Source organism: Perna viridis, chromosome 5 (genome assembly GCF_037379345.1).
Source record: "Perna viridis isolate PV_CMFRI_1.1 ecotype Kerala chromosome 5, ASM3737934v1, whole genome shotgun sequence".
Taxonomy (NCBI): Eukaryota; Metazoa; Mollusca; class Bivalvia; order Mytilida; family Mytilidae; genus Perna; species Perna viridis.
Genome location: NC_142449.1, coordinates 39,433,398 through 39,457,280, shown reverse-complemented (window position 1 = coordinate 39,457,280; position 23,883 = coordinate 39,433,398). Strand labels below are relative to the sequence as shown.

At 32.2% G+C, this 23,883-nt stretch overlaps 1 protein-coding gene across 1 annotated transcript; it reads right to left on the bottom strand.

Annotated features, from left to right (window-relative positions):
- Positions 1-1,717: 1,717 nt before the first annotated feature.
- Positions 1,718-22,486, bottom strand: LOC148617446 (DENN domain-containing protein 11-like). Its single transcript, XM_088585056.1, has 9 exons — positions 22,205-22,486; positions 20,711-20,810; positions 16,312-16,470; positions 13,566-13,719; positions 10,227-10,365; positions 9,474-9,596; positions 5,771-5,921; positions 5,266-5,325; positions 1,718-4,906 (listed from the first exon to the last, which is right to left on the bottom strand). Exons 1-9 carry the CDS (start codon positions 22,416-22,418, stop codon positions 4,708-4,710), a joined length of 1,299 nt encoding a protein of 432 aa, XP_088441182.1. The 5' UTR covers positions 22,419-22,486; the 3' UTR covers positions 1,718-4,707.
- Positions 22,487-23,883: the final 1,397 nt, after the last annotated feature.

Below are 23,883 nucleotides of genomic sequence, written 5' to 3'. Positions count from 1 at the left end.
TTGAAAGGGGGAAATGACTTTTTTTTTAATAGTTTTCGGTCAATATCTTGAAAACTATGATAGATTAAAAGAAACTTTCAATTGTTAAAAAGATCTTGTGATAGTCCTACCAAAGACGTGAGTCAAAATTTTTGGACAACTTGTTTAATTTATTGCCTTTGAGTGATTCAGGCTCTTGGGAACCTCTTGTAACAGCAGCCATGTTTTTCAATGGATCAAAAATCCCCACATCATTTCTATGCACGATACCCTAAGGAACATTCATACCAAGTGTGGTTCCAATTGGTCAAGTAGTGTCAGAGGAGAAGATTTTTGAAAGAAATAACATTAAAAATAGCAAAAAAACTCCAACATGGCTGAACAAATTATAATGAAAATTTGACCATAGATAGATATCATAATGCTGAACACTTTTATCCCATGTCAGAATTTGGTTAAACCTAATGGTTTTGGAGATATATGCAAAAAATTACTCTCTGACCCCTATGTTCTATTTTTAGTAACAGCGGCTATGTTTTTCAACAGATCCAAAATCCCTACATTAGTTCTATGCACGATACCCCAAGGAACATTCATACCAAGTTTGGTTCTTATTGGTCCAGTAGTTTCAGAGATGAATTTTGAAAATTGTTAACGACATCGACGGATGCAAAGTGATTGCAAGAGCTCAGATGGCTCATGGCCTGGTGAGCTGAAAATGGATGGGTTCTTTTTTGCCAAAAATTTTCTTGGAAATTAAAAGGTTGAAAAGAATGAGAAATACTGTTATGAACTGATTGAATTGCACATCTGACAAAGAAGTCTAGTATTTTCAGGCCTCCACACGAAAAACATATCTAAAGTTATTATCCTTACTATTTCTAACTCTAAACAACTGCTTGTTATTAGAATTTTATTGCACATTAACAATAAGATTTATAACAACCTGAAAAATAGAAAACAAATATATGCATAGAAAACAAAATGATACGATACAAATCAGCAACATTGAACGAATTGACTGTCGATACATTATACATCAACAAATATCACAATGGAATGTTTGTTAAATTTTTTAAAAGCGAAAAAGGATTTCTATATATATCAAGGTACAGTGAGCATATTTCATGGTTTTTACAGTACAGTCGTCCTATGTATTCAGATGAACCTGGGTAAGTTTATCCAGATTACTTGTATTTTTTTTTTTTTTGGTTCAAATTTGTTCTCCAAGCTGTCCTACTTAGAAATTTTCCCTTTGTTAAAAATATAAATGCCTATGGTGTCTATTAAAAGAATTTTAAGCTAGTAACGCAAATACTCATTAATCATGTCTGCATGTCGAATATACCGAAAAGTGTTAAATTGTGGTGAAATTCTATTGTTGGGCCAAAGATAATTTAAAAATATTTTTTTCAATTTGAAAAGCAGCAAACTGCAATTTACTCACAAGAAATTCATTAAAATTAAATCACAGATGGTCATGCATCTCCTAAGCAACAACTCTTACCCCATTTTCTGTTCACAGTAGCACCTGAAATAACTAAGCAGGGTTTGACCTGGTTTAAAGCATTCAAACTACTAGAATTTAATCTGGATTAATCAATGTTGAACTCAGTGAGAACAGGATATTATTCTATAAAGACTACATTTTTTACATCTTGGTGGGATCAACCATTAAAGTTTAAGATAAAATTGAAATTATGCACAAGATATAAATAACATCAAAGATACAAACAAGAACAATAAATAAATTTATTCTGCAGCAAGATTATACTATAATTACAATGAAAATACCATCACTTGTTCCATATTGATTTAGTGAATAATGGGAAAGTCCCACAAAACAGCACTGATATTGGACTGCAAACAAAAAATGCTGACAAAATTTTCCCATCTTTATAAAGCAACACACAAATTTTTAAAATAAATCTGTCTATTGGAAGTGAACATAACTGATAACAATGTGATATAGCACCCACTTGTTGAACTACTAAACCTTTCAGACCATAAAAATTAATCAGACAACTACTATAAATAACTACTTTACTTAAAAGAATTTGGAAAGTTACACAAATATTGCAAATTGTCTATAATCATTCATTTATGGTGTGTTCCCAGACTCCCATAATAAAGGCTGCCAGTAGTGTCATGAGAACAATTTATTCCACACAGTTTTAGTCCCTAGTGTGGGATACTATTAAAAATAATGGAACTTTTCTTCTCTAAGATCTTATTTCTCCAAAGTCTGGTAAAATCACAATTTTCTTAAATGTCTGAAAGTTTATACTCTTAAAACTTTTCAATTTGCTAATACCACTAACCAAATATGTGTTGATTAAGGAAGTTCCACTTTTATTTACATGACAATATTTTATTTAGAATTAGAAATAAAGATCAACATGACACAGTTTTCTCAATAGTAGCAGCTGTTTAGTCAGATTGTTGTCATATTCAATTTTTCACAAGGATCAGCTTTCAGCATGCACTGTGCTGTAACTTCACTTCTTTTTAAAAATAATTGAAGCAGTACTTTTACAGTATTACTGGTAGTCAATGAAGAAAACTTAGGAGCATGCACTGTACCACAACTTAATTTCTAAAAACTAGTTCTTGCTACTTTATGCAGTGCCATGTTAGTTGATTTGTTTTTAATACATATGGTGTGTCCACATACAATAAAGCAGAATATTTTGGCAAATTTTACCTATCTAAAAAAAGCTATAATATACAATAATATTGATTACCAAGCATATAATAAAAAAATCATTTTACAATGATTTCAATGAAAAAAATTTTCTAATCATGATTTCTTAAAATGCTAGTTTTTGGCCTGTTCAGATATCTCTACTTCCTAAACTCACTCCATCAAAACTGTTGCTTACAATGCAGTGTTTGTCATAAATACAGTTGACAAACAAGTTAAAAATAGAACTAAGGTGAATTAACAATACAATTATATTCACATTTATTTTAAAATCAATAAAAGACTTGATCTCTCAGTTAAAGTACAAATGTCCAATATCCAATGTTATGGTGTATTAGATGCATGTATAATGTATTTTTTAGACTTGTATATCTTATATTACTTTTTTTTCATATTCTTCTAAGTTTAATTTCTTAGGTCATTTTTCCATGAGGTCAATGACCTGATATATCAATCATCCACAGATAATTATAGTTTGTTATAAGAAAATTAGGCTTTTTTTTCTAATACAGTATATATGTTGCTGTAGCAATATTTAAAGTCTACCCTCTTTCTACTTGCATGTACTTGCTATCATTATTTTGTTTTATTATTGTATAATTTGAAGTTCAGAATTAAATTTACTGTTATGAGTTGATGTTATAAAGAAGATCCAAATTAAAGCCATGTTTTGCCAATTTCTGCCAAAATCAACAACATTTGTGAAGAGTTCAGGTGATAAAAATAAATTTTTAACTTTAAAAACTGATATGCTGTCATAAATTACTGTTGTATAATTTAAAGATCATAATGAAATATACTGTAATGAGTTGTTGTTACAAGGAAGATTATGTACGTGTATTTACAAGGAACAATTGTTTTAAATATGACTATATAGGAACATTTGGAGAAATTGTAATATTGTAAACTCATAAATTAATGTGAGCATTAAAATTATTGCGATTTTGATATTTTGGCAGAATGCACTCACATTTTTGCAATGGAGAGAAAAATTATACTTCAGTAATGCAAAATATTAAATAACACAAGTTAACTTTGTTGTGAAAACAGTCCTTTGCAATTTTGCAATTTACAGTATGTTTAGATATTTTGAAATTTCAAAGGACTTTACTTTAGTACATGATTTCATAATGATATGATAAAATTTATAAAGAACATTTACCCTTTCATTCAAACATAACTTCCAAATTATTCTTTTTTATCTTAAGAGGTTATAGGGACTCAACATTTCATCAATTAAATACATTGTAGATAAAGGTACAAAAATTGATACATACTGAAAAAAACATGTGTTTCACAAGGATTATCAAGTCAATAGAATTCAGTTTCAATAAGCAGTGAAAATTAAATATAAAAATGAATAAATAGTACATTTCAGTGGAAAAAAGTCAAACAAAATCTGTTGTTCATAGATATCACATCATCTCACACACATAACACTTATTTAGGTTACATAGGTACACGTATAAAGATTTATATAATCTTTAACAGAGGAGTTTTTAATTATCCAATTTAAGTCAAAACACTACTGCCAAAAAAAAACCCTGAAAACTGAGAGGCTTGTTTATACAAGACTCCCAGATGCCTGCACATCACACTTTTTGGTGCAGGATATAAAGTTCAATGTTATGAAAAATCACCTTCTCTTAAATTCCTAAACATTGAACAGGATAAACCAACCTAACAAAAAAAAATATTGACAGATGATCATTCATCTATGATAGTTTTTTTTTTTTTTATTTAGAAATGGTGCACTGAAAATCCATTCACATTATGGCCATGGCACTACGAAAGCAGAAAATTAGATCTCTATATATAATTGAAAGAAAAAAACATATAAGAAAATATATTTGTTCTAGAAATGGTGACAAGTGGATAAATACTACCTCTACTGTTTAAATATATATATATATATAACTTAAACAATAAACTATAAAGTACATCCATTCAATCTCATTTATACTTCATTTAATCGTACTTCAATATAAACTAAATATATATCCTCTCTGTCTCACGACAATCATCTATTTTGGGCAACAGGGATTATCTACCATAAGCATTACATCTATCCCATAATGCTCTACTAATTCCATCAGGAACATCCTGTCACCATATGGATCAAGTCCCATACTTTTCATATGTTCTGATGTTAGTTGTCTGTCCTGTGAACATGACACTTCTAATAAAGTCTGAAAAATTCTGTTGTTTTGTTCTGTGAAAAATCTGAAATATCAAATCAAGGATACTTTTTAATGAAAAAAAATGTTTCCCAGTTTCCCATTTTTTTCTTCTTGTTTAAATAACTTCCTCTATTCAGTGTGATCCTTCAATCAAACATATTCTGCATCAATATGCTTTTAACAACACATCATTTGCTTGACACAGGATACAAAAACTAACAGGCTGAACTTTTATCAAAATAATTCTACAACTATAAAATTTTATTTTATCTTTCCACAATAATCCATTTCAAAAGGATTTGCTTAGAATAGAAATAATTTGTGAAGACAACACAAAGAAAAAAAATATCCAAGTTACTTCAATTCTGGAACACATTGACAATATGAAACAATTATATTTACGTGGTAAACAGCTCCTCTTCTTCAATTCCTTGGTCTTCATAATTATACTGTAATGCTGATCTAAAATTAATATTTATCAAAATTAATGCATTTGTTGATTGCACTTGCTAAAGCTTAAAAAAATCTATTTCTAAGTCTGTCATACTGTTAAAAAACTGTTTTGGGAATCAGTGTAAGATGAAAGTATCACAGAGCTGATTATAAACTTACTTAAAAACAAAGTCCTATACATGATAAGAGATAGACGTTGAATTATCTCTTTTTATGATAGTTTGGTGAATAGAAGAGTGAGCTTACAAGCTGATATGGATATACATGTACTACAAAATAAACAATCTAATTACCAGTACAAAGTTCTCTTAAGCCTGGTTTGCAAGAATAAAATAAGCGTGTATTTTGAATTACAGCCTTTATTACCATGAAAATACTATAAATGAACAAACAGATTGGATGCTACAAATACTAATGAGCATGTCTGGACAAAAAGACAGACAGACTATGCTACCTTTGATTGTTGAGTTTGGCAAACTTGTCTTTATCTGCTTCACTGACTTTGAGTAAATCTCTCAGCAAGGGAGATGATGGTTTGATAACCTGGTTATCAACATAAATATCATACAAACTAGACTTCACTTCAAATATCTTCTCTGTTGTACCTGGAAAACAATGGATATCACTGCGCTAATGGGAGATCTCAGAACTGAATTTGTAACCTCAATGGATATCACTGCACTAATGGGAGATATCAGAACTGAATTTGTAACCCCAACTGTAATTTATTATACTTTTTACAAGTACAAATAAATACTGTAAATATATGAATTTTGTATGTTATTTCCAATGAATCAATTTTTAAGATTTTTAAAAACTATTACACCTCATATTGCAATTAAGATGACTGACAGATGGAAACTTGATATGATAAACATGTATTCAAACTTCATACAGCTCTTGTATTGTGATTAAATAATTTACAAGATTCAAGATGAAAGTGTTCAAAGAAAGAAATTAAAATTTACAGTTAGACATAAGAAATAGGCAATATATGAAAAATGTAAAAGAAAATGCATAGTTTGTATCCCTTACTGGCCCCTTTTAATTCAAATTCCTAAAATGTAAGGACCCTAACTGTTGAATTTTATTAACACATCAAACCCTTTTTTTGTTATATGGAACCTATATCATAAAGATCCATTAACTTTTCTTGGAATTATTGCTTGAAAAAAAAAAAAATGTTTACTTTTGGTCCCAAATTTCTTCATGAATCTGGCAATCACCCTCATAACCAATCCCAGTCTGACATTTGTGGTAAGGTCTCTTGTGATACAGTTTCATAGAAGTCTATACACATGAACTTAATTTATATAATTAAGTTTAATAAAATGCATGCTTTCCTTAACAGTAAGAGTTATAACCTCAAAAATCAATCAAAATCTGTCTTTTGTGGTATGGAACCATATTGTGTAATTACATAGAGATCCTTACTTCTGATATTGTTTGGAAACAAGAAACATACTTGTTTATTGGGGTTTTCTGTCCTATTCTACCCATTAATTCTACACACTGTTCTATTATTATTTCTGATCATAAAGCCCAGACTGGATCCTAGTCTAGTCATTGTGGTATAGAATATTGTGCTACAATACCACAGAGATTCATATTCTTATATATGTGTTATTAAGTTAAATTTTATAAAATTCTTGCTTTTAGCCCTTAATTCAGAAATGGTTGAGCTATAACCCCCATAAGTAATAACAACCTCACATTTTCTTTTTGGAACTTTGTTGTATAAAATCATACAGATACACCACTCAATATTCAAGTTATCACAGAAAAACTAAGAGTGGACCACTTTAAACAGCACTATACCATTGTATGACACCAAAAATATATTCTTATTTAACCACAATGAAAAAATGATAATGCACTTACAGTAGTTTTAGTGATAAGCATATACTCTTTTCCAATTTAATGGTGTTTTCTACTTGGGTGTCCTTGTAAAATGTTGATTTTTATACGATTGTCTAAGCTTTTATATTAAGGTAAACAAGAGTTTGTAATTTAGCACTAGTGCTACTTCACATCAAAGTCGTCTTGTGTTTTGATCAAACTTTTACTGCTGTGGTTGTTATCTCATTACCACTTCATCCACACCTCTATCAAACATTTTTATTGCTGTGGTTATTATCTCATGGGCCCTTCCCTCACATCTCTATCAAACTTTTTTATTGCTGTGGTTGTTATCTCACGGGCCCTTCCCCCACATCTCTATCAAACTTTTTTATTGCTGTGGTTGTTATCTCATGGGCACTTCCCCCACATCTCTATCAAACATTTTTACTGCTGTGGTTGTTATCTCATGGGCACTTCCCCCACATCTCTATCAAACTTTTTTACTGCTGTGGTTGTTATCTCATGGGCACTTCCCCAACATCTCTATCAAACTTTTTTACTGCTGTGGTTGTTATCTCGTTACCACTCCATCCACACCTCTATCAAACTTTTTTATTGCTGTGGTTGTTATCTCATGGGCACTTCTCCCACATCTCTATCAAACTTTTTTATTACTGTGGTTATTATCTCATGGGCCCTTCCCTCACATCTCTATCAAACTTTTTTACTGCTGTGGTTGTTATCTCATGGGCCCTTCCCTCACATCTCTATCAAACTTTTTTATTGCTGTGGTTGTTATCTCATGGGCACTTCTCCCACATCTCTATCAAACTTTTTTATTACTGTGGTTATTATCTCATGGGCACTTCCCCCACATCTCTATCAAACTTTTTTACTGCTGTGGTTGTTATCTCATGGGCACTTCCCATACCTCTCTATCAAACATTTTTATTGCTGTGGTTGTTATCTCATGGGCACTTCCCCTACATCTCTATCAAACTTTTTTACTGCTGTGGTTGTTATCTCATGGGCACTTCCCCTACACCTCTATCAAACATTTTTACTGCTGTGGTTGTTATCTCATGGGCACTTCCCCTACATCTCTATCAAACTTTTTTACTGCTGTGGTTGTTATCTCATGGGCACTTCCCCTACACCTCTATCAAACATTTTTACTGCTGTGGTTGTTATCTCATGGGCACTTCCCCTACATCTCTATCAAACTTTTTTACTGCTGTGGTTGTTATCTCACGGGCACTTCCCCTACACCTCTATCAAACATTTTTATTGCTGTGGTTGTTATCTCATGGGCACTTCCCATACCTCTCTATCAAACATTTTTACTGCTGTGGTTGTTATCTCATGGGCACTTCCCCTACATCTCTATCAAACTTTTTTACTGCTGTGGTTGTTATCTCATGGGCACTTCCCCCACATCTCTATCAAACTTTTTTACTGCTGTGGTTGTTATCTCATGGGCACTTCCCCTACACCTCTATCAAACATTTTTACTGCTGTGGTTGTTATCTCATGGGCCCTTCCCTCACATCTCTATCAAACATTTTTATTGCTGTGGTTGTTATCTCATGGGCACTTCCCATACCTCTCTATCAAACATTTTTATTGCTGTGGTTGTTATCTCATGGGCACTTCCCATACCTCTCTATCAAACTTTTTTACTGCTGTGGTTGTTATCTCATGGCCCCTTCCCTCACATCTCTATCAAACATTTTTACTGCTGTGGTTGTTATCTCATGGGCCCTTCCCCCACATCTCTATCAAACTTTTTTACTGCTGTGGTTGTTATCTCATGGGCACTTCCCATACCTCTCTATCAAACATTTTTATTGCTGTGGTTGTTATCTCATGGGCACTTCCCCTACATCTCTATCAAACTTTTTTACTGCTGTGGTTGTTATCTCATGGGCACTTCCCCTACACCTCTATCAAACATTTTTATTGCTGTGGTTGTTATCTCATGGGCCCTTCCCTCACATCTCTATCAAACATTTTTACTGCTGTGGTTGTTATCTCATGGGCACTTCCCCAACATCTCTATCAAACTTTTTTACTGCTGTGGTTGTTATCTCATGGGCACTTCCCCTACATCTCTACCAAACATTTTTACTGCTGTGGTTGTTATCTCATGGGCACTTCCCTCACATCTCTATCAAACTTTTTTACTGCTGTGGTTGTTATCTCATGGGCACTTCCCCTACATCTCTACCAAACATTTTTACTGCTGTGGTTGTTATTTATCCATGGGCACTTCCCCCACACCTCTATCAACTACATACTTCAAAATATATACATACATGCTATATAAGATACTTCAGACTCCAAAGTTTCTATGTCAGCAACATTTACATAGAAATGAGGTTTCATTTCATGTCCAAGTCCTCCAATGTCATGGTTTCCAAGGCAACAAGCACAATACACTGTAATTAAAAACATATTTTATTACCGCAGGCATTTATAACAGGATTTCCACAAGTAAATGGGCTTGTTTTATTCTAGACAACAAGATGCATCTTTAACAGAAAAATTACATATATCATCGAAGATTCATTAGATTCAGTAGTTGGAGAGGAGTTGTGATGATGAAAAAGGACTAAAGGACAGACAGGTACTGAATCCATAATTAAAAAAAAAACATGCATGTTTTCATTTTTGAATTTTCTTTATACTATAGCATAATTCACTTTAAAAAAAAACAGCAAAACTTTCCTGCCAATGTATATTATCACAGTACGTCAGGACTGGTTCACTCATAGAATTATATTATCAAAATAAACCTGTAGATAATCTCTCTGCAAATTAGCAGTGTAACTCATTATCATTAATAAGTCAAACTACTTATAACCAACATTAAACATTATTTTTTTATAAAAAGCCAATAAATTAGCACACTTTTACATCATCAAAGACAGAAGTGGTAATTTTGTATTTACAAACAACAAACAATCACTTTATAGCCATCTTATCAAACCAATGACTTCAAACTTCTTTGGATATTAACATATTTTACTCATAATGCATATGTTTATTAATGGAGGTTTAAGTCTTACCCCTATAACAAACAACACCAATGGGTGGTGGTGAGAAAAACAAAATCCTTTGCTGTAGTAGTGCAAACTTCCATAGAAGAAATATCCTTTCACCAAAAAACTTCATAAACTGTGAGAAACAGCCTGCTGGGTGAGTTATCTATAAAACATTCAATGTATACAACAAAGTAAAATACCTGTATTGACAGTCCTCTTAGTAATTTGATGTTTTTAAATAAAATTTAAGACCTGCGTGGAGCATGCTCAATATACACTTCCACAAGGAATTTTTTTTTTGTTCTACCAACCCACCAAAGTGCTACCTCACCATTGAAGTATATATCATGCATGCTCCTCAACTAAATATGAAAGGGTCTATAATGTAACAAAACATATAATTAATCAGAGGGTACAAACAAACAAGAGACCCCAAAGAGCCTGAACCACTCACCTGGCTTGATAAGCAACATTTTATTTTATGTAGAAGCTGCCATGTTTTTGTTAGTTAAAAATTCCTAACACTCATACCTAAGGAACAAACTTATCTCTCATATCTAAGGAACAACCTTATCTCATACCTAAGGAACAAACTTATCTCTCATACCTAAGGAACAAACTTATCTCTCAAACCTAAGGAACAAACTTATCTCTCATACCTAAGGAACAATCTTATCACTCATACCTAAGAAACAATCTTATCTTTCATACCTAAGGAACAAACTTATCTCTCATTCCTAAGAAACAATCTTATCTCTCATACCTAAGGAACAAACTTATCACTCATACCTAAGAAACAATCTTATCTCTCATACCTAAGGAACAAACTTATCTCTCATTCCTAAGAAACAATCTTATCTCTCATACCTAAGGAACAAACTTATCTCTCATACCTAAGGAACAATCTTACCACTCATACCTAAGGAACAATCTTACCACTCATACCTAAGGAACAATTTTATCTCTCATACCTTAGGAACAATCTTATCACTCATACCTAAGGAACAAACTTATCTCTCATACCTAAGGAACAAACTTATCTCTCATACCTAAGGAACAATCTTACCACTCATACCTAAGGAACAATCTTACCACTCATACCTAAGGAACAATTTTATCTCTCATACCTTAGGAACAATCTTATCACTCATACCTAAGGAACAAACTTATCTCTCATACCTAAGGAACAATTTCATCTCTCCTAAGGAACAAACTTATCTCTCATACTGAAGAAACAATCTTATCTCTCATACCTAAGGAACAATTTTATCTCTCATAACTAAGGAACAAACTTATCTCTCATACCTAAGAAACAAACTTATCTCTCATACCTAAGGAACAAACTTATCTCTCATACCTAAGGAACAATCTTATCACTCATACCTAAGGAACAAACTTATCTCTCATACCTAAGAAACAATCTTATCTCTCATACCTAAGAAACAATCTTATCTCTCATACCTAAGGAATAATTTTATCTCTCATACCGAAGAAACAATCTTATCACTCATATCTAAGGAACAACCTTATCTCATACCTAAGGAACAAACTTATCTCTCATACCTAAGGAACAATTTTATCTCTCAAACCTAAGGAACAATTTTATCTCTCATACCTAAGAAACAATCTTATCACTCATACCTAAGGAACAATCTTACCACTCATACCTAAGGAACAAACATATCTCTCATACCTAAAGAACAAACTTATCTCTCATACCTAAGAAACAATCTTATCTCTCATACCTAAGGAATAATTTTATCTCTCATACCGAAGAAACAATCTTATCACTCATATCTAAGGAACAATCTTATCTCATACCTAAGGAACAAACTTATCTCTCATACCTAAGGAACAATTTTATCTCTCAAACCTAAGGAACAATTTTATCTCTCATACCTAAGAAACAATCTTATCACTCATACCTAAGGAACAATCTTACCACTCATACCTAAGGAACAATCTTACCACTCATACCTAAGGAACAAACTTATCTCTCATACCTAAGGAACAAACTTATCTCTCATACCGAAGAAACAATCTTATCACTCATACCTAAGGAACAATTTTATCTCTCATACCTAAGGAACAAACTTATCTCTCATTCCTAAGGAACAATTTTATCTCTCATAGGAACAAACTTATCTCTCATACCTAAGGAACAAACTTATCTCTCATACCTAAGGAACAATCTTATCTCTCATACCTAAGGAACAAATTTATCTCTCATACCTAAGAAACAATCTTATCTCTCATACCTAAGGAGCAAACATCAATTTTCAATTAATTCTGTTCTGACAGTTTTTTCAGAGGGCAATTTTTATCAATGTTCTTTTTTTTTTAGTAAACCAATAAAAAATCTTGATATCAGTATGATACCTTAAGGAACATTCATACTAAGTTTTGTTCTAATTGGTCATGTTTGAGTACATAGCGAAATAGCGAAAAAAAAAGAATGAAAAAAGAGCAATAACTCCAATATGACTCAATGACTAAGCAGATTTACATAAAACTTTGACTACTGATAGATTTCTTCATGCTTAATACATTCACTCAGTCAAAAATCAATTAAACAAAAGCGTTTGGAGATATATGAGAAAAACTTCTGTCTGACCCCTACATTCTATTTTTAGTAACAGCTTCCATATTTTTCAAAGGATTAAAAATCCCTACATCATTTCTATGCAGAATATAGTAAGAAACATTAATACTAAGTTTGATTCTAATTGGTTCAATAATTTTACACGAGAAGGGTTTCAAAAAATTGTTAATGATGACAATTGACGACATACTCTTTTATTAATTACTCATTTTAATTTTTAATTTAGTCTATAATCTTACAGAATGTTCTCAATTCAAAATCAAAGAGATTCTTGAGGCTGAAAATAGCCTTACCCAACCATCTTATTGTCAATTACTCCATACAATGTACTACATATTTCTAAAAAAAAATAATAAGACTTATTGGTTTTTACATGAGTGAAGATTAAAGATTGGGTTATCTTTCATGAGTTTCAGAAATTCAAGTCCTTTTCAGACCAACAATTTCTCTACTAAGTGAAAGATAACCTAATCTTTGACCTGCAACAACGATAAGTACCTGTTACTTCTGTGAAAACATATATATTCTGTTCAATTCTCCTAAAGAGTGCTGCCATTTCTGTAACACATAATGATGTCAAACTTTCTCTTGTCTTTGTTTTGAATATGTCTATGATGCTGCCACTTTTAAGACGTTTCATTAAGAAGAGCATGTGTGACTTTACAGAGTCACACAGGAGTCATCTCAACTTGCAAAGGGCCATTTCTGGCAGAATGAAAATTCTACACTGCTATGCAGACAGCACAACCAGACATAATTACCTTCATTTCTGGTAACTGTTCATGACTTGGTGTTGATGAGGAAGAACTAGGTGCGACTTGTTTGGGTATTGTTGTACTTCTATTTAGTACAGCTTTCTTGTCTTGGTAAAATACTTCTAAGTTGGTGTACTTCCCTGGAGTTTCTAATTGATGTCTGAAATATGGAGTATAAAATATCTTCATTCACATCTGAAACAAGATTCTTGATATATCTACACCATGACGGCAAGGAAAAACATTGATAATTTTACATTAAGAACAAAACAAGAGGCTCTCAAGATTCCAGCTGTTAACTTTCCTTTCATCTGTGGCAACATCCCTTCAGCTCCTGCGTATGGAGTGTTCATATCACAACTCATACATTATGCCGGAGCTTGCCGAAACTACGCAGACTTTTTGTATCGCGCTAGAACTCTAACAAATAGGCTTCTGGAACAGGGTTATGTTGCAACAAGATTGAAGTCATCTCTACAGAAGTTTTATGGTCGTCATCATGAACTCGTGGATTGTTATGGTGTATCCAACAGCACCATGAAAACTGATGTATTCAACGGGTCATAGTTTTCCTTTCCTTGTTTGTCTACCCAGGACTTGACTTTTTATGAGCAACTCAGCAGGTGTTTCTAGAAAAGCAGAGGACACTTACCCTACCGGTGCACCTGGTCCATGCTCCCAGTTTTTAGTGGAGTCCGAGTTCCTCATTTACTTTTGTTACTTTGTATGTATGATTTTAGTTACTTTATGTGTTTGTTGTGAATGTCTGTTTTCCATGTCTGGTCTTTGTCCCTGGATTACATTCTTTTGATTACCGCTATAATCTTGGTTCCCTTGATTACTCATTCAAAACCTAAAAATGGTCAAACACCTTTGACCAAATTGCATAGATGTTATTTGTTATGATACTGAATATTTAAACATTATTCATCATGCTACTTTTGTTATTTGAATAACATGTTAAAAATGCAAAAAATCATTAGAATTTGAAATCAACAGATTTTTCCTCAAATTGCACCAATCATAGATCTTTACATACTTTTGCATATATATTTTTAAATTCACATTAAACATCAAGTGCTATTGTTATGTCAACAACAGGCAAAAACAGGGAAAATGGTCAATATGACACTATCTGGGGCCATAATTCCAAGAAGTGTCAACAGATTTTTCAGAAATTTGCACACAAAAATATAGATACTGAAATACTAGACATTTCATCAATTTACAATTAGCATCAATCTGCTTTTGTTTTCTAAATAATAGGCAAAAAACTGATAACAAGAGGCTCCTAGAAGCCTGGATTGCTCACCTACATATGTATTTAAATTTTTGCCTTTCAAGGACAATAACTCTAACATGATGTTGTCAGAAAATTTCAACTCAAAAGAGGACTTTGGTAGGACTGATAAGGATTATTTCAGCAATTGAAAGTTTCTTTCTGTCAATCATAGTTTTCAAGACATTGGCTGAAAAATGTAAAAAAAAAGTCATTTTTCAACTTTCAAAGGCAATTACTCTAACAAGGAGTTGTCCCTACAGACTTCCGTAGGCCTTATAATAAAGATTATTTCGGCAATTGAAAGAATCTGGCTAAACCTAACAGCTTTGGAGATATGTGAGGAAAACTTCTGATTGACCCTTTTGTTCTATTTTTAGTAACAGCAGCCATTTTTTTTTGATGGATCAAAAATCCCCACTTCAGATCTATGACACATACCCTAAGGAATATTCATACATAATTTGGTTCTAATTGGTCAGCTTGTTTAAGAGGACAAGATTTTTAAAGGAATAACTATAAATACAGGGATAAAACATAGAAAAATGGCAATAACACCAATGTGGCTTAACAGATTAAAGCCAAAATTTACCAGAGAGAGATCTCAACCTGCTGAATACTTTAACCCCATCAGAATTCAAGCTAAACTTCTGTATGACCCCTTTGTTTTATTATTAGTAATGGTGGCCATGTTTCATGACAGATAAAAATCCCCACATTAATTCTATGTACAATACTAAAAAGGAACATTCATAACAAGTTTGGCCCTGATTGGTCCAGTAGTTTCAGAGGAGAAAAAGTCTTTGAAAGAGAGTTTTGAAAATTGTTAACAAAGACAACAGAGAGCCAAGTGATGGCAATAGCTAAGCCGCTCGCATGGCCTACTACCAGGTACACTAAAAGGGCTATAACTCCAAAATTACTACATCAATTATCTTGAAATTTTCAGGTCTCTTTGAGCCAAAAAACCTAGGAAGTCTCAGATTTCTTCTTTCTATTATGGTTTTTGAGATAGAGACAGAAATATACGATAATACCCTTATGTTCTATTTTAAGTTGTAGCGGCCAAGTTTTTTGGCAAGGGACCATAACAGATAAAAATTTGAGAGTAGACTAGCCAATGATGATTGTCACCTAATTTTATCAAATTCTGTTAAGTGGTTTCACAGGAGAAGATTTTTAAAGAAAAGTTAACATGGAAAACAGATGAAGAGACAGACGCCAAGTGATGACAAAAGCTCACATGGCTTTTCAGGCCAGGTAAGCTAAAAAGTAAAAAATATACCCATTTGCCCTATATAACTACTTTTAAGGAGGTTTATGAGAATCTAAGAATCAACTTTAAGTGATGGACAGAGACTTAAATGACAATAATTTAAACTATTATATTAATGGTTGTTTATATATTGTTGGTACTAGGTATACCCATTTTAATTCCCTTTCTAATTATGACTCCTTCATGATTAATCATACCTGACTTGAGTTTCTAAAAACTGCATATGTCTGTACAAGTTAGTATATGAAGTAGACAGGATACCAACAGACTTCATTCTAGCACCTCTTTCTATCTCACTTTCAACATGCATATTCTCAAAACATGCTAAACCATACATATTATCTTTCCTGAAATATCTAAAACAAGACAAGAAGAACTAATAGATGTACATGGATGCTAATAAAAAATATAAAGTCATCTCATGTCAACCAACTTGAATCGGAAACAAACAAGCATTGCTATACAATGCTTTCTGCTATACAGTTATGGCAAAAATAGCAATGCAATTCACATATACATGTACATATTTTGTATATGTAACTCATTGAAACTTACACTTATAAAAATATTTGGTTTCATTTTTTTATTCCCACTCAGGGTTTTTTTTCAGGATATTGAAAGCTTTAGTCACTTAATCAGGACAAATTTATTGCTATATTTATAAAGTAGTATTAGCATTTGACACAAGAGTGAAGACATTTCAGTATCATCTGTTATTTATATCACTGTGTAAAGACCTTAAATGATACTAAATGTACATTAACCATACATTTGTATGAATAAAACTTACTATTGTCAACTATTAGTTAGTCCAGTTAAGAAGGGCACTGTGCCCTTCATGCACTTAGCCACGTCATTCTGCCTTTATAACTTTACCCAAAATGCCCTTGTGTCTTTCAAGTTTCATTTTCAACTTGTTAATTAGAAGAGCCATAAATGTGACAAAAGATGTAAATTGCTGTCTGAACAGGTCAGGAAATGTTTTTATAATTATAAGTACAAATGTATAAGTGTCTTATAATATTCCTAATCAAGGAACGTTTATTTCATCCCTGACTAACTTGAAATTTCTTAATATTGAAAAAAAACATCTGATATATGCATGGTCACTGTTCATAGAAAAAAACTCCACATAAATACATCTGGGCCTGCATAAATAAAGGTGCAAACTAAATCAAAAGAGAGCAATAACATGTACCAGTACCAGCTAGTGACATATTGGACAATTAAACATACATGTACATGTATTTTCAAAGAGGTATAATGTACATTGTATTTCCCCTATGTTGCCTCAATAGGGAATTCTATTTTCAACTGTGAATATTGGAAGCAGATACACTTTGTAGTTAATAACAAATCGTTAATGACCAATATACCCACATTTGCTTAACACTTAATTTTAATGTACAAAAATAAATGATAATAAACAAGAGGCTCTCAAGAGCCTGAATTTATAACTTAAGCATGGTCAAACACCTTTGACAAATTTGCACAGATATTTGTCATGATATTGAACATTTAAACATTATTTTTGATACTACTTGTGTTAACTGAATTATACGCTAAAAGTGCAAAAAGTCATTAAAAAATGCAATCAACAGATTTTTCCCAAATTTGTACCAATCATTGATCTTTACATACTTTTACATATATATTGTTTAAGTTAACATTAATCATCAATCTTCTATTGCTTTGTTAACAATAGGCAAAAACAGGGAAAATGGTCAAAAAGACTCTTTCTGGGGCCATAATTCCAAGGGGTGTCATCAGATTTTTCTGAAATTGGCACCAACAATAGACATTGAAATACTGAACATTTTATCAATTTACATAAATCATTTTTGTTTTCTAAACAACTGGCAAAAAACTAATAAAAATGTCAAATATGACACTTTCAAGGGCCATAATTCCAAGAAGGCTTAATAGAGTTTTCTGAAATTTGGACCAAATCTGGTATTGAAATACTGAACATTTTAACATTTCCATTAATAATCAATCTGCGTTTGTTTCTAAATAAAAGGCAAAAACTGATAAAAGCGTCAATTTTGACACTTTCAAGGGCCATAACTCCAAGAAGGGTCAACAGATTTTTCTAAAATTTGCATCAATATTAGATATTGAAATACAATCATTTTATCAATTTGACATTAATCATCAATCTGCTTTCATTTTCTAAAAAAATAGGCAAAACTGATAACAAGAGGCTCCCAAGGACCTGAATCGCTCACCTGGTTAAATTTTGTCTTTCAAGGACAATAAAAATAAAAAGAAGTTGTCCAACAATTTTAACTCGAGAAGACTTTGGTAGGACTCATCATAAGGATAATTTCAGCAATCGAAAGTTTCTTTCTGTCTATTTTGGTTTTCAAGATATTGGCTGAAAATTGTAAAAAAAAAAAAAAAGAAGTCATTTTTCATCTTTCAAAGGCAATAACTCTGACAACTTTGATCCCTAGAGACTTTTGTAGGCCTTATAATAAGGATCATTTCAGCACTGAAAAAAATTTGGCTAAAACAAACTGTTTTGGAGATACATGTATAATATCACATTTTGCATGATCCTTAGCTGGAGTGCTACTTAAATGATCAGTTTGTGCATTATACCTAAAGGAACAATTAGGACAACTTAAATTAAATTTTGTTACATGGTTCAAGAGAAGAAGATTCAAAGCTGTACATGTGAAAAACAACAAAAAAATCTGTTTCAGGGTCCATAACCCCTAAATCAGGTGATAAATTATTCTGTAAATTGCAACATAGGTCTGCCTTCTAAAGGTGAACAATATTACCAAGTCAGAATTTTGCTAAATTCAACTGTTTTTGAGTTATTTGCAAAGAACTCTATTTTGACCCCTATGTCCAATTTTTAGTATCACCTGCCATGTTTTTCAACATTTCAAAAATTTTTAACAATCAGTTTGTGCATGATACCCTAAGGAACAATTATGCCAACTTTAATTAAATTTTGTTGCATGGTTTCAGAGAAGAAGATTTTCAAAGTTGTACATGTGAAAAACAAAAAAATCTGTTTCAGGGACCAAAACTCCTAATCAGGAGATATATCATTTTGGAAATTGCGGCATAGGTCCGTCTTGATGGTGAACACTAAAACCACCATGTTGAAATTTTGCTTATTTAAACTGTTTTTGAATTACTTGCAAAAAAATACAGCGGCCATGTTTTTTAACATTTCAAAAATTTAAAATGATCAGTTTATGCAGGGTACCCTTAGGAACGACCATCCCAAGTTTCATTCTAATTGGTTGAGCAGTTTCAGAGGAGAAGATATTTGAAGATAACGAAAACAGAGGATGATGACAGACGATGACGGACACAAAGTTATGACAATAGTCAATATGACCTTTAGCTTAGGTGAGCTAAAAATGACACTTTCAAGGGCCATAACTCAAAGAAAGGTCAACAAGATTTTTCTGATATTTTCACCAATAATAGATATTGAAATACTGAACATCAATAAACATTAATCATCAATCTGCTTTCGTCTTTAAAAATAGCCAAAAACTGCCAAAAAAGTAAAATTAGCAAAACAAATGGCAATAATTCCAAAATTAGTAAATTGATTATCTTGAAAATTTCAGAGAATATAAATGTAGATCTCACTGAGCACTGAGGATAAGATGACTCAGATTTCTTCTATCTGTTATGGTTTTTGAGATATAAACAAAAATATATTATAAGTTACAAAGCTTTCAGTATAAGCAAGTTAACTTTCAGTTAAATGATGTTTGGCTTATTTCATTTAATTGTCAAGTATTTATGCTGCCAAATAAATAATGTCAATTTACTGTTATTGAATTTGCAAATAAACAAAGAATATGAAGATTACATGTTCATAATAGGTACTTTGATAATAACTTCATTAGTTTAATCCAATCATATGCATATACACCCATTAAATTTATTTTTAAAATATCACATTTCATTTTTGAACTCGATTTTTGTTTTTTTGTTTTTTCTTTATTGGTCCCTGAATAGTATGTGTACTCGTACACGAAAAATAAAATTACATACATGTATATGTTAATAGTATTTTTTTTTTAATTTTGAAAAGTATTGAAAGACTTAAAATTTATAGCTTAAGAAGAAGAAAAAACTAATAAAAATTGATTTTCTAATTATTTTGTCTTGATCATTGTAACAACACCTCACTTTGTTTTTACAACAAAAAAATATATAAATTCCTATTTCGCCTTAGTATTTTTTTTTTACCTTTTATCACCTGTAATTCACAGCTAAGGCAAAATGAGAACACACCATTGTGAATGGTCATTAGCTTGGTATAATCATTGCTTTTTGCCACTTAAACCAATTTTGGGCTTACCACTGTCAAAATTTTTTGTAGTTTCAAAGATTTCAGATATGAAAAGAGGCCAGATTTTCTTTCACCTTTTTGGAAAGTTTTTGTCATGGACCAAAAAGTTTGAGAGCTAGAAAATCACTGCCTACCCAATAACTTGCAAATCAGACATTTTATGCAAAACAAAACAAAGCAATTTTGTTAATGCATTAGAAAACCAGACAACTTTTTTTGGCCTAACCATAATATTTTCATATGAGCCTAATGTACATATTTACACAAAATCTTTCAGCAGTGTATGAGATCCACTGGCCATGGCTTTAAATTCTACTCCATCAAGTTCAAAATCATCAGGCTGACACCATTCTACCATATTTCCTGAATAAAATAATGTTTAAAAAAAACGTCTTGCACAAATTCAATGTATTATATTGTGATTATAGAAAAAATTGCAGTAATCATATTTTATTGCAGATATACAATCTACTGTATATATTTAATGCATGTATGTACATCATTACATTATTGTATACATTTTTTAAGGTTCAGCACCTTTGTACCATTTCAATGAAAGGCCAAAGTAGAAAATACCAGTTGCCCATTTGCACCATAATAATTCCTACACATTCAGTTCCAACTTATTGAAACTGAATGCATAAGAATTATTATGGTACAAAAGATTTGTATTTTTTATAAATACTGGGCACAGAGGTACCTGTACATTAGGTACATGTATATATGTAGTTTGTAAATTTTGTCACTTGATTGATGATTGGAAGAATAAATTATTGTTTGCCAAACAGCTTCAATTCTGCAAATGGACATAAATTGCTATAATTTGCTCCTAAACACAAGTAAGAGTTCAGTTTTAAGCTAAAAATCCTCTTAATAGAACCTCTGAAGCCCAAGTCTAAGTACATGTACAAATACAATGTATATCCTGAAAATCTATGAAGTCTTAATTTTGTGCTCATTTTATTCTACAAAAATGCATGTATCATCATGACATGTATATAGTGGTTTTACCAGTTTTGGATGCAACCTACATGTATTTCCAGTGCAATCACAAATTCTGATTTTTTTTTTTTTGTAACAGGGAACACGGACCTGCATGTGTGGATCAAACATCATCGAGGCTAGGTCAAGGGGTATTTACTAACATATTCTGATTAGCTCAACATTCCATCTATGGTATAATACTCCTTTTATAATTTCGCCATTGTGATTTACTAAACACCCTTAAAATCCTTGTAAGCATTCAAAATTAAATCAATATTTTAAAATTGATCTTCAACCAACAAAAAAATAGAAAAAACAAAAAAAAAAATAAACAGAAGTGTTTAACAGTCTGCTATGTAGGATGCATTCCCTATGGAAGTCAGATGACAATTAAATGTTCACATGACCAAGGATTTTACCTTTGCACTAGAACCAGGTTAAACAAAAACAATTATGGCAGTCTATGACCACTTTCTATGACCATTGCCATTCATCCATTTCATAACATGCGTACATGTAGGTTAGCATTTACAATCATAATTATTTTTTTTAAATCTAATAGAAAACTATCCTGGCTACATGTATAGAAACAAAACATATCCATCAATTGTTGGTTTGAATTTTTATTGGAGGTTTAATATTTTGACCACAGGAGTGTGGTTAACCCACTAAACATGAACATGCATTTCCCCTTTTCCTGATCCAAGTTTTTCTTGCAAGAAATTGACAGACTAGTTTAACTGCAAAATCGCTAAAAACAAGAATTTGAGTACCTGATCGCGTGTCAAAGGTCACGACAAAGACGCATACAATGAAGTCAAAATCGCCCACCAAAGATGAGGAGGATGGGCTAGCATTGATGGTCCCATTTATAACCCCTTTCAACTCCGGAGGGATGTGAGAAATTCTCTTTCTGGGATTGGGGAATTGGTAGTCATCAACGTCAGTATCCGCTAAAAGCGGTGACTTTTCTTCCTGGGCCATCATGTGGCCAGCGTGTCAATATTTACACATCTGTTTTGACATTTTCATAAATAATTTGAAAACTTCCGGCGAGAAGGGCATTCTAAAATTAGATCTTTTCCGGAGAAGTACTACTATTTCCGAAAATATCTGGTATAGAAAGTGCCTCGACCAATTCAACTAAAAGTACCCAATCACACGTTCAGTCTGCAGACCATCTATTCCAGTACAAAAATTCTGACTATTTCAAAATTATCAAACCATGTTCCATCACTTTAAATGATATATTTGACTATTTGACTACAACGATGACGAACCACATTGTACCATACCAAAATGTGGTATTAAAAATTGCAAAACATGCAACATCTTACTTCTCCAGTTCCCTTACGTACAAAACCTTCCATACAAGAAGTCACGATGACTTAAGTTGCAAATCAACAAACTTAATATATGGATTAGAATGTAACTTATGTGGTTTAGTATATGTCGGAGAAACGCAAGAACGATTCAACAAAATAATGTGCAGTCGTCGTTCGGGAATTAACACTACCAAATTCCCGACAGTTTATCAACACTTTAATCAACAAGATCATTAAATCCTTTCTATGAAAGTTCGTATTTTAGAAAAAAAAATAACCATCCTACGAACAGTCCCGTTCTAAGTACTTCATCACATTAGAACCAAACTTTATTCTATACCTCTCACTTTACTACACTCCCTTTACAAAACAGGTCTTGACACTCCTGTTTCTGACCCAACATCATCATTATACAGACTTGTTGCCATCATTTTGGATATTGGTTTCCACAAACTCTTTAAACCAGTTAGTGTGAAAAGTCAAGATGAAGAAAAACAATCATTTCTTCCACTACCGTTTGTCAACAAAGGTATAGATGCAATTAATTTGGCTAACATCCTCCATCACAAAAACGTTACCCACAAAACTCCCCCATATTTCAAAGACAAATCTATACCAATTATTTCATATTCCAATACTTCATCCATTGCATCCAAAATTTTCAATTGTAAAAGGCTATTGCAGAACCTCGAGATTGAGAACTTCAAGGCTAAACCACCTGATTGTTCTTGCAAAAACTCTCCATTCAAATATGGTCCTACTGGTCACGTCGTTACATGAGATTTAACCATCATCGAAAACAAATCTCTGCGTAATATCCTTTCTTAAGGTCCCAAAGACCGTGAACCACGCTCCATAAATTAGAATGATAATTTTAAAGTTCTTATGGATGCCGTCGAGGACTATGCAAGAAAATGGATAAAACGAGAACAAGAAGACATTGATTCTCTGTCAGAGTGGTTAAAGGCCGTGATGTCTTTAATTTTGAAACGAATGAAAGTTTTAAGTAGGTTAATGAGTGCCAAGGCTACATCGGTTTTCAAAGACCCCGATGTAGCAAAAACATTGTCTACTATACATGACAAATATGTTCTCGTTCCAGCGGACAAAGCCCAAAATAACATTGT